At 36.9% G+C, this 12,816-nt stretch overlaps 1 protein-coding gene across 2 annotated transcripts in view; it reads left to right on the top strand.

Annotated features, from left to right (window-relative positions):
* grid2 (glutamate receptor, ionotropic, delta 2) overlaps window positions 1-12,816 on the top strand; it is a 456,461-nt gene that overhangs the window by 411,326 nt on the left and 32,319 nt on the right. For both annotated transcript variants that reach the window (XM_072387763.1, XM_072387764.1), the window contains exon 14: window positions 8,395-8,561. In XM_072387763.1, coding sequence (XP_072243864.1) covers window positions 8,395-8,561 — 167 coding nt within the window. The remainder of the gene's footprint in view (window positions 1-8,394; window positions 8,562-12,816) is intronic.

The following is a 12,816-nucleotide window of genomic DNA, read 5'->3' as shown; positions in this document are numbered from 1 at the left end:
GGAAATGTACTGTTTTTTTTTACAGCTGTGAGATTTTTTTAGCAACTTTATTAGTTTGTTCCCATTGAATGGAAACAAAGCACAGAGCCTCCCAAGTGTAAAATTTCACATTGCTCAAAAGCTAAATAGTGAGCACTCAGGAAACTAACTATACACTTGGGGAGATGTTGCTCTGTGCCATTTTAGACATGTTTGTAATCCTTGATCTAATTTATGGATGAAGTAGAAAGATGATTGTAGTACGTAGTACATAGTATATAGTATATAGTTCAGTTCAGACTTGAAGCAAGATGAAAGATCTTCTATTCCTCTTTATGAGAGGGGATGTGAGAGAGAGATGTGAAAAAGAAAGACATACACAAGGATAGAAAGTGGACCCTGAAGTAGGTTCAGCCATTTTGAAGTTTGAGCATGTCTCGACTCTGAGGGCAAAGTGTTTGAACTTTGGATGAAATAGAGAGACCCTTTTGAAAACTGCTCATTGGTCAAGTTCTGTATTGTAATTGGAAAGCATCATTTGGAAAAAGTTTTCAAGTCTGGATATGAACTCACACCGAGGAGTATGATTGTCTCTAAGTGGCTTTTTCAGAAGTCCTTGAAGTTTCTGCTTTGTTCTTTGTTTATTCATGCTTTTTTTTGCTGCATTCATCTAATCAAGATAAAATGGTATGTAATTTCCTTTGAACAACTCGGTTGATTCAAAGTATTTGCTGATCAAAGAAAATATTAGAAGATGCAACACCATTTTTCATTTTTTTTCCATTATGTGATTTCTATTTTCTTTCCATTTAAGCTAAGAAACCTGTCTCTACAACTCTCCGGGGAAGACTTTGGATCAATATTAGATTGGACTCAAGGCTCTAGTTTTTGACAGGATTTCAAATATGTTCATGTTTAAGCTTGTAACAGTACATGTATCACTTGCACTGTAACAAGTGTACACTGTTACTTGCACATACACTTGTATCACATCTCCCATGGATTATATTCACTCTAGGTGAATTCAGTTCGGACTAAGGTGTTTTGTTTGTTAAAGCTTTGTAGTCACTTAATTGCTTAAATGCTTTAAAAAATGTGAAGGTAGTCAGGCTTTTCTCTTCCAAAGCATTGAAACTATCACCTCATTGAATTCAGACTTTTAAATAATCCTTTCCATAATTTGAGATCTGCCTTTAGGTTTTTGTCCTATCAGACTTCCGGTGCTTTTATGTCCAGGCTGGTCTATTGAAGCAACATAATTCCAAACTGAGAATGTCAGGAGACACTTTAGGCATTTTAGTTGTAGTTTCCCCCAAGATATCGAAACAGGAATGGATAAAAAAAAAAACTATATATACAGTCAGTTCAATGTCAACTACTTTGTTAATAATCTAATGATTTCATCCATCCTTGACAACAAGCTCTAGGGGCTCCAGAGCAGTCCTCAGCACAGAGCTACCACTTTTATTGTGTTATAATATTATTTCTAAATCAGTTGATTCAGTTTCTTCGAGTCATTGGCTCTGATACCTCTACCCCTATAGATTACTGCGATTAAAATTGTGCTCTCCACCATAAACTCATTTAAGATATGCAACATTAGAAGTAGTGTTGGCTCTGTCTTTTCTTGTAAACAGTGTTTTATTTCCATTCCAGGTATATGTAGTTCTCCCCATTAATCTACATTTGTCTCCTTCACCATATTAAAAACACATATGAATATATGAGAAAGCTTAATTCACTTACAACATGCAACTAAACTCTCCAGCTTCATGCATGAACAGGAGAAAAAAATGCCAAGCTCTCCTGTGCGAGGCCAATCTTTTAAACAATATGTAAAGAAGAATGGAACATTAATGATATTTACCCGAACCCTTACCCTGGATTCACAAAGCAGTCAGCTATACTAACGCAACCAAAAAGGTTTTATTGGCCAACATATAGCAAAAAGGGTGCAGCTCCACATTGGCCATTGCTGAGCAATCTTTGGCAAGAAGGGTCCAGGTAACACCCAACAAGTTGCCACAATAATCACCAGCAGGAAAAAAAGGAATAGGACCTGCAAAGCAGCTCATATCAATACTAGAACAGATTCCCTCTGGGAATGTAATACAGACATTGTTTGTACCTTCATTGTCTAAGGTTTGGATTATTCACTTGAACTGCTCCTCATTTGAAGTGTTGTTTTTACAGAATATGATTCCATCTGATTCTTTTTTTAATGCACTATTGTTTGTGAGACTGCATCTTTGTTGTTGAACATGTTCTATTCACAACCTAGTTGGTGTTTTGCTGCCTTATTTTGATTTAACCTCTCTCTTCTTCCCATTACCTGATGCTGTCCTGGATAAAAAAAAAAAAAAACACATATTAAGGGTGAAGCATAAATTACTCAGGCTCATGGATAAGTGCTATTATGGTTTCATTAAATGAGCTCCACTACCACCAAAATCCTTTAAAATTGACTTTTTTTTTTCTTTAAAGACACAAGACCACAAGCACTAAAAGAGAAACAGCATTAGTTTAATTTTCCATTCTTTTCACTCCAGGAAGACGGGATCATGTAAATTAAAAAGTGGCGTCAGAAAAAAAGACAACAGAGAAGGAAGAGAGAGAAACGGAGGTGACTGTAATTCAGTGATTATAGATCTTACTGAGTTGTCCATGTCACACTGACAAGAGAGGAGACAATGGCCCAATGCAACGATTAGGAGTTGACAGTGTGTTATACTGTGTCTGATTGTGTGGTCCCTTTTTGCTGTGTGTGGAGGCTTTTCTGTATATCTGGGTAACTTTAATTGTTGCCCTAGTGACCCTCTGTGTGTCTGATGAAAAGTAAGGTATGCTTTAATTAGATCGGTACTGCAAGTCACAACCCTCGACACGGAACAGAGGTAAAATTTGTGCAATTTGTGTGTGCGCAGTGTGTCTGTGATACGTAGAATTGGGACCCTATGTAGAATGTAAGTAAACAGAATAACAATTCACTGGTTTGCAAATCTCATAAATCCAATAATTTGTTGACAACAGAAGATAGAAAACATTTTAAACCAGTGAAAGTGATACATTTTACAATTATCAGATTATATTATATAGATAAATATATTTATGTATTTAAAAAAATAAAATAAAAAGCTCAAACGTTAGCTCATCTTGAATTTGACAGCAGTAACATTTGAAAAAACACTTTAAAAAAGCAGGGACAGGGCCACGTTTACCACTGTGTGGTGTTGTGGATAGCATGGGGAACTTTGTTCACAATTAGTTGGAACATGTTTCTCCAGCTGTTTTTTGTTGTGTTGTACCACTCACTTTTCCAGGCTTTTGTCACCCCATTCCAGCTTCTCTGAGATGTGTTGCTGCTATCAAATTCAAATTGTTTTTCATGAAAATGTTAGAGAAACCCCCAACATTTGATATGTTTTCTTTGCTTGTTGCGTGAATAAAATATTGGTTTATGAGATTAGCAAATCAGTGCATTCATTTTCTTTTTACCTTTCACACAGCTTCCCCTATTTCTTCTGGAATCGGGCTTGGATTTTACATGCAGTAGTTAGTATTAAACAAGTGTTGTTTCCATGGAAAAGTGTAATGACTTAATCTACCGTCGAAAGACGTCCAATCAGATTAAGACCGTAGACAGAATAATATGAAGAGTTCACTGGAGAAAAGACAACACAAAAACATGTTTATTTTACTTGTAAATTCACTTGTAAATGTGAAATAGCACTGGTGCAAATACAAAGTCAGTTTTAATCTTAGGATTTAGTTTCTACACTCATTGATAATTTATTCATAAATAATTTGGTATTGCCCCAAGTTTATCATTAGATGCATGTGAACTTTTTTATGTGGAGCTTGACACTGCTAAAGTAATGCAATCTCCATCAAGTTATTTTTTTCATTTTCTTTTTTTATTAAAATCATATCACAGAACATCCTCAGGGTTCATAAAGAGGCGATTCAGTCTCATGGACTTATTTAAAGGATGTCCTGCACCATAGGCTGGTTGGTCATTGTGAGCCTTATTCTACTAAAGATGCATTGCGTCTTTTTCATGCAAAGTGATCATTTTTTCAAGTTTTAAAGTTCCCATCGGCTACAACATGAACAACATAACACAGCCAGCTATTCAGCTGAAGAAAAAGGAAATTAGCTAATATCTGCTCACACAAAAGCACAAAAGCTTGTTGGCTGACTTCATGAAAAGTCTCATAACCAATTTGGTGTATATTGCGTGGCCTCCTTCTGTGATATTATGATGAAAATAACAAGATGCCATGAATATATGAAATGAAAAGCATATACAATACTCTTTGTAATGAAAATAGATTGACAGCATTGCAAACAGAAAATTATAAGTTACTATGAACCATGGTCAACCACAGTGAATAATATCATGTATATTATGGACTGTGTTAAGTGTAATAACGAAAATTTGTAAATGAAAACTTTTAGTGCAGGTAATGAAGCTTTTAACCTTGGAGTCTCTAATTCAGTATCTGAACAAAAAAACACCCTTACTACTAGTAAAGGTATCCCAAACGTTTGTTCTCTAACAGCTTTGTGCTACTGTGATATTTTTGACACTGAACCACCAGAACACTCTCTGGAGTGTTTGCAGTCTGGTGATTTTCCCTGCAACCCGGTTTCTGAAACTGTTTCTACACGTTCAAAATATTCCTCTCTTAACCCTCTGCATGTTTCTGTATACCGCATGCAGTTGCATTCAGTATTCATGCGCAAACATTTTGACTTCCTCTTGACACCCACAGTACCAACATTGTCTGCTAAAAATGTATGCATTAGATTCTTTTTTTTCTGACAAGGTTGTGGTAACAAAAAGAACGGCCGGCTAAATGATGTTCAGAGGCTATGTATATTTTTTCCCTCTTTTTTTCCCTCTTCTTTTCAATAATTGAAGCACTACATCAGTGAACTGCAGCCTGCCAGCCTCAAAGAGGTTGCTGAGTTTGATGGTGGGCATTTAACTCGCATGATTTCACACTAGAGAGTGGGGGTACACATCCTGACAGCAAGGTTGAGGTTAGGGGGGTAAGTACATTTGGTTATATGCTGATAAACATGTGCCTCAAATCACTGTGGACTACTTCAGTCGTACGTCAGACTAGTGATGTGACTGAAAAACGTTTTTAATGCTGCAGTCCCGCAAAGTGGACATAGTATAGTATAGTATTTTAAAAGTAAACGTTTTGGTGGAAAATATTGGTACTAACATTTTCAGTTCTACTATTTATGTTATTAGAAAGTATTATGAGGTGTGTATTTAGTTTCTTATGAATTTCATGTATACGTGTATACAAAAAGACAAATAATAGGTAAATCTACTTTTTGCTTTGCTGTTCCTTAGTTTTTGTTGATAATTTAAATTACAAAGATATTATTTCCTTCCTCTATTGTGAAAGAACTAGATAGCCATCTCACATTTATTCTGTTCTTTCTCACATGTGTCACATGTGGGTCGGGATATTATTCTACGTTGAAACACTGAGGGTCTGTCCCAGGGTGTCAAAGGTGCATAGAATCAATAGAAATAATTAACAGCTTAATTGGAATGTGGCCCAGAAACTTGTGCTCTAGTTAGTTAATTATAGAATGTAGTTGTGTCTAAAGCTGCGTTTAAAGATAATCTCACCCAATCTTTATCAGTGGAGAGGTCATTCATCTTCTTTGCCAGTGTCCTTTTTTTTTCTTTTTTGTGGTTATAGATCTTCCCTCTTTCCCTGCCACCGCTCTGCTGTCCTTTCCTTTCGTTGCTGGGAGCCTGCACACCAGAATCATGTGACTCGTGAATGTCAGATATAGAGGGGGAGTAGTATGTAAAAGATTTATGAGATAGAAAAAATGCAGAGGAAAGTGCTGTAGCATTCACCAGCACACAGTTATGGTACCACCCCAACTGTGATTGTTATTTTTAGTAATTGAAAAGTTGAGCCTATATTAAAATAATGCTGTGCATGTAGAGTACTTGTTCTAATGCATCAAATCCAGTGCTCTGTTTTTACATACTGTACGTCCTCTCTGTATATGAAATGCTATATCGGGTGAAGGCATTTCACAGGTTCCAGCATCATCGTCGTCATAGGAATCATTCTTTCTCCAGTGAGTGTATTCTGTGTTGACATAACTATAATTATCATTTCAGATTTAGTATATTTAAAGCTTTGCTCAAACACATTAAACAGATACATTCATGTCAAGTCAGGTCACTTTTATTTATCAAGCCTGTTTGAAAGCAACACAAGTTGCACTCTCTATTTAGGGCAATAAAAGATAATCAAAATCAGTAATAAAAAGAGCATATAGAATCTTATAAATGTTTAAAACCTACCATGAATATATATGATAAAATAGAATTAAAACAATATAAAATGTGCAAATGATGCCACCACTCAACCACTGGTCAGTAAAAGAAATTAACAGTGCACTTGTGAATTTGACACAGGCAGCTTCACACAGAACAAAAGCCAAGAGAAGAAGGATGAGTAAATCTGATTTGAAATGAACAATGACTGAGCAAGATTTATTATGCAGTTGAAGACCTGGGAGTGCTGACTAAAAGAGGCTGGTCACCTTTGGTTTTGAGGTCTCTATGAAAGATTAAAAGTGGCAGCTGCATTGACAATCTGTGACAAAAGTGACCTCGTCATGGAAACAAAGGTAATGTACTTTAGAGCTGAACCAAAAAAGGCTTCAAAGAGAAATAACCCTTTAATTCAATGCTGTCTCTCACAACGGCAAATGAGCCAGAACAGGAGTGATGGGCTTTTGCCCATTTTAGTCAAATAAGATTGGAGTTCTGAGTTCTGAACTAGTCAAATAATAATACTGTTAAAATTCAAGGAAGATTTCAGGAAAGCATCAAGGTTTCTCATGACATCATGCTCACGGTGAGCATTGTTAAGGCTTTTAATGGAGTGGGATGGATCAGAAATGATTTATTTCTGCCTCAATTTAATTTTGTTGAAAGGAATTTCTTGTCCACCATCTTTAGATGTTATTAAGACAACATCCTCCTCAATGAAGTGTCCTCAGATGTAACAGAAATGTCAAATTGTGCTGTCTGTGTAACAGTGGATGTTGTGCTTTTTCAAGATAGACCTAAAAAGCAACATGCACAATAAAAAGAAGGCGGGGGTGACTAAAATGGAACTTGAAGGTAGTCTATTGATGACTATCATTTTTGGTCTTACTGGTTCTGTTTATGACATTCTCTTTCTCCTTCTTTGTTCTCTCTGTTGGAGACAAACGATGATCTTAATGTAAGCAAATGTAAGCTACGGTGTTTCGGCACTTCTAAACTTCAAGGATCTGTATTGAAAATTGTTACAACATTCAGTTTGACTGAGAGTCAAGCACAGAACTGTGTAACAACTAGATCTGTTATTAATCTTTCCTGATGCTGGCATCAACCTATGGTATATATACACAGTGATTCACCAAGACAAAGCCCTCATTTATTTATATGAGATTTAAAGTATTGATTTTATACTTAGAATTTAGATATCCGCACACAGATAATAACAATCTTAATGAGATTAACTAAGCTTTGTTTATTTTAGTGTAACTGACCTAAGGGGTCAATACATAATCAGTTTAAGCCCTTTTCACCCAGATTTGTTCTAACTAATCTCTGTAATACAAGGCCAGTGCTGTTTTAATTTGAGCAGAAATAATAAAATTATTCTTCAAACTAAAAGTAGTGTTGTTTCCTCCGTTTTTAAGGTCGTGAAGAGCAAGAATGAGCCATTTTGAAACCCTGCAGTGAATTATTGAACACGCACTTCTACACACATCCCCCAAACACACGCTGCAGCAGACTGCAGGCTGTGAAATTACCCAATCAGAAGGTCTTGTCAGCTCTCAGACATTAGTCATCACACATAGGCCGAGTCTCACCCACACACTTGGGTGTGTATACATATATATTTATATAGGTGAGTGAGTATGTATGTATGGATATATAGATATATATCCATACATACATACATACACACAATAGGGAGGTTTAAAAATTTCATAAAGCTCCATTAAAGTTAATGACACACCAAATCTAAAATAATGTGTTGAGCTGTGTGTGTGTGTGTGTGTATGTTCCTTTGAGCTCTATCTGTTCTACAATTTAGGTTAAAGCCGCAATCTCACACGTACTTGGAGTCTAATACAAAAAGACATAAAGACCATGCAGCCTTAATGAAAATGTAAAACATATCCTACTCTCAACTACACAGGTTGCAATCAAAATGAGCCAAAAAACCATTAAGACTGCTTGTAAAATCAGCACGCTGTCAATTTTACAGTTCCACCGCAGATGACCAGTGTAATCTTGGTTCAACATTACTTTATTGACTTAAGGCGCTGATTAGTTAAATGTGTCTTTTTCTTTCCTCTAAGGTGAAATATGGCCGGTTTGGCTTCATATGGGATGCAGCAGTGCTGGAGTACGTCGCAAATAATGATGAAGATTGCTCCTTCTACACCGTAAGCAACAACGCACCAGACCGTGGATATGGTATTGCCATGCAGCACGGAAGCCCCTACAGGGACATTTTCTCCCAAAGGTAAGACTCGTAACGGTAAACAACAGTCAGAGGCATCTCTGCCTGCATTTTATTTGTTAGAAGAGAGAATGTGTTTCACATGGACATTGGTGACAATTGGTCCGGTTCAGTTCTATTACATGTCATATATTGTAAACAGAAATAAATAAATGGGCATCAAGGGGAGCTTTACATTTATAAAACTTCCCTTGGCAAAGCAAATCTGTTTGTCATCAAAGGTATTCAGACTACAATTCTGCTGCCATAATGCTGGACAGGACAAGGGAAAAAAAAAAAAAGGACATTGGTGACAATGTTTTATTTCTGACTCTTCTGCGCCGTCATCTTGTCTTTGTTTTAGGTTTAGAAGCATCCATATGCATGCATGCATATTTATGCATGCATCCATATCCACGTCCGTATACATATCTGGAGAGTTTCTCTGAGTTATTGCCAATACTTGAGATTAATGTCAGTCAAATAAAATGGCCACCCCTATCAAGTCTGCCCCTCTGCAATGCTTGAAGAATAGGCTGGTTGAATATAGCTGATTGAAAGGAATATCTATCTTCCAGGGGAAAAAGTAAAATCGCACTTTAGCAGCTTGTGTGCAGTCATGCTTCACACTGAGGCTAAGCAAATGTGACAACTTGGCCTCACATATAAGTGAACAAGAGACTGCCGTCAAGTATTTGCACAAAGGGAATTGTTGGCTTTCTCTATATTTATATAGTGAAGTCTTGACCTCACTATGTAGAGTGCCCTGAGATGACTTATGTTGCGATTTGGGACAATATAAATAAAACTAGATTGAATTCAATTGTGAAAGTATCCAAGCTGATCCCAGTTGTTTATCTTGTTTTGGTAGTATGATCTGTGCTATCTCATGGATCAAGACAATAACTGATTTTATTCATTTATTCATTGTCTATTTAGTCCCTTATGGAAATAAGGGGGCATTGTAATTTCTGCAGCCGCTACCCGAAAGCCGCTCACGCAGATTCTCCCGGCTACTGTGCCATGTCCCTATAATCCTGAGAGAAACTGGTTGTTGTCTGTTTGTTTACATTAATATTTAATACCATGTTGCAACATAAACTACTTCACCGGACTGCAAGCTTAGTTAATTGAGCTTCTGATTGTGTTTCTGTGAAGACTACAAGAGGTAGCAAATTGAATTTGAATCAACACTGAAACGTCATCTGTTATGAATATTTGATCTATGTTGATGTCTGACAATGAAACCAAATTGAAAGTGCTTATTATGATTGATTTTGAATAAATGTTGATTTTAAAAAAAAAAAAAAAAATATGTATGTATCAATATTCAATTGTCATCTAAAAATGATGACTGTTAATTTCCAGTGTATAAGACCCATGCCATAAATAGTCTCGCCCAGTTGTCTTTAGAGAAAAAACAGGTGTCTGCGCAGCATACTGAGACAGTGTTGATTAAACTTTGGTATTGTTCCATAGTGCAATGTTGATTCACAATGGATTTTCAATTTGAACCAAAGCTCAACCATTCTCAACTTAGATCAATGTTGAATGAAAAAAGTTTTGCCTTCTGTGACATCAGGATGGCTCTCATCCTGCAGAGTCATGCTGACTTTATATGAGATGAGCATGAGTTCATTTTAAGAAGAGGCATGAGACAAAATGTCTGATGTCTTCATTCAGCTGGCGAAAATATTATTGTGTAAAATAGTCGTTGTTGTTTTTGAATGTGTGCGTTGGTGTCGTGAAACACACAACTTGGTGCCACTGGGCCACATTATGAGAGTATGAGAATGGAAACCTGTCTCTGAACACCTCCATATCTGATGAAGCATAGCACGTCAGAATATTGCCTATCATTGCTTTTATTTGAATAAACAAGCAATTATTTGGCAGGCCATGTTTCTAATTCTTTTCTATTTATTCTCGGGAAATGTCACACACTTGGGAAGACCGTTTCAAACTGTTTCCTCTCATTGGTCCCCATGGTTCAGACGGAAACACAGAGAGAAATTTTCAGGAGCAAAAATGGTCACAGATGTACGAATGTTTTGTTTTACTTTGCTTTTGCTTTTTTAGATCTGTCATTCCAGCATTCTCTGTCACAGATTAATGAAGCTCAGTGTGGAGGTTCAGCAGGAGTTGTGTTAGTAGTCTGTGCCTTCACTCCGTGAAGAGAAATGCGTCAGATGTTTTACTGTAGTTGTCTTTTAAGGTCTGGTTTTAACAGATTTGAAGACTGGTTGATGAGTCTTTCAGTTGGATTTCTCTTAATTAGAAAATCAAACGGCTGCTTTGAGAGTGGAATGGTCTTTTTTCCTGTACAGTAACAGTAAGATAGTCAGCTAGAAATCTCAAAATTAATGGTATATTTTAGATTACATTTACATTCATACAGTGGCCTGCAAAAGTATTTACCCACTTTGGCATTTTTCTTGTTTTGTTGCCTCACAACCTAAACTGGATTAAACTGGATTGTTAGAGAGTTTGCAACATTTCATTTACAGAACATGCCTGTAACTTTGAAGATGCAATTTTTTTTTATTGTGAAGCAAACAACAAAGAGGACAAAGTAACAGAAAACTTCAGCGTTCTTCAGCGGTTTTGCTCAAGAATATCCCTGTATTTAGCATCACCTATCTTTCCCTCCACTCAGGCCAGTTTCAGACTCAGACCTGCTGAAAAACATCCCCACAGCATGATGCTGCCACCACCATGTTTCACTGTGGCGATGGTGTCCCCATGGTGATGGGATGTGTTGGGTTTTGACAGACATAGCATTTTCCTTGGTGACCGAAAAGTTGAATTTTAGTCTCATCTGACCAGAGCACCTTTTTCCATACATTTGGGGAGTCGCCCACATGCCTTTTGGCAAACTCATAACGTGCCTTCTTATTTTTAACACTAAGTACTGGCTTTTTTTTGGCCACTCTTCCATAAAGCCCAGCTCTATGGAGTGTACGGCTTATAGTGGTCCTATGGACAGATCCTCCAGTCTCTGCTGTGGAACTCTGTAGGGTTACCTTTGGTCTCTGTGCTGCCTCTCTGATTAATGCCCTCCTTGTCTGTGAGTTTTGGTGGGTAGCCCTCTCTTGGCAGGTTTGTTGTGGTACCATATACTTTCCATTTGAGATTGATGGATTGGATTTGATGGCACTCCAGGGGATCATCAAAGATTTGGATGTTTTTATACAACCCAACCCTGACTTGTATTTCTCAACAACTCTGTCCCTAACTTGTTTGGAGAGCTCCTTGGTCTTCTGGTGTGATGCCTCTTGGTAATTGGTTGCAGCCTCTGGGGCCTTTCAGAAAAGGTGTGTTTATACTGACAGATCATGTGACACTTAAGACTGCACACAGGTGGACTTCATTTCACTAATTATGTGACTTTTGCAGATAGTTTTTCCCTCCGTTCGTACCGAGCGCTACCAGAACAGTGTCCCTGTCTATCTTCAAGAAGCTCTTGAAAACCCAGCTCTTCAGAGAGCATCTCCTATCCTAGCACTTACCTTGTACTTCCCTACCCCCTCTATCTTTGCACTTTATCTTTCTGCACTTCCTTCTATGCCTGCACCCTATCTCTACTCTGTCACCTCTGACAGAGTCGGACTATTGGGTTTCTTCTATGTAGATTATTGTTAGCTTTTTGTATAGCTTGTTATATCTTGATTTGTAAGTCGCTTTGGATAAAAGCGTCTGCTAAATACATAAACATAAACATAGTTTTTTTATTTTTTAAAAATGATTTTCTTTTATATTTTTTTCTCATTTCATTTCACCAACTTAGACTATTTTGTGCAGATCCATTATATAGAATAAGATTAAAATATATTTAAATGTATGTAACAAAATAGATTAAAAGCCAAGGACTACTTTTGCAAGGTACTGTACATGTTTTTGCAAACTCAAAGCAGAGATTTTATGCCTTTTTTAATTAGAATAATTTACAAATTTATACAAATTAACACACTTTTAACATACTGCATAAAGTACAAGATGGCCGAATTACATTGCAGAACGTAAATGTTTAACAAGAATGCTAACAAGCTGACGTGGCCAATTTTTACAAACCTATACATATCACTCATATGCAGTTGGGCCAAGGATAGTTGGTAATGATCCCTCTTAGACTGTCTTGTCAGGTGTCTACATAAATCTGATCCAGACTGTCCAAGAAAAAGCAGTTTGCATACACTATCAGGTTTTTGGTAACTGGTGATGAAACATTGCCCTTGAAAATAAAAAACAATTTTCTTGGGGTTATATATCCTCTGCAACT

This window comes from Leuresthes tenuis, unplaced genomic scaffold (assembly GCF_036924035.1).
Source record: "Leuresthes tenuis unplaced genomic scaffold, fLeuTen1.0.hap1 SCAF_6, whole genome shotgun sequence".
NCBI classification, from domain to species: Eukaryota; Metazoa; Chordata; class Actinopteri; order Atheriniformes; family Atherinopsidae; genus Leuresthes; species Leuresthes tenuis.
Note: the sequence above shows the minus strand (reverse complement) of the source record. Positions and strands in the feature narration are given on the sequence as shown.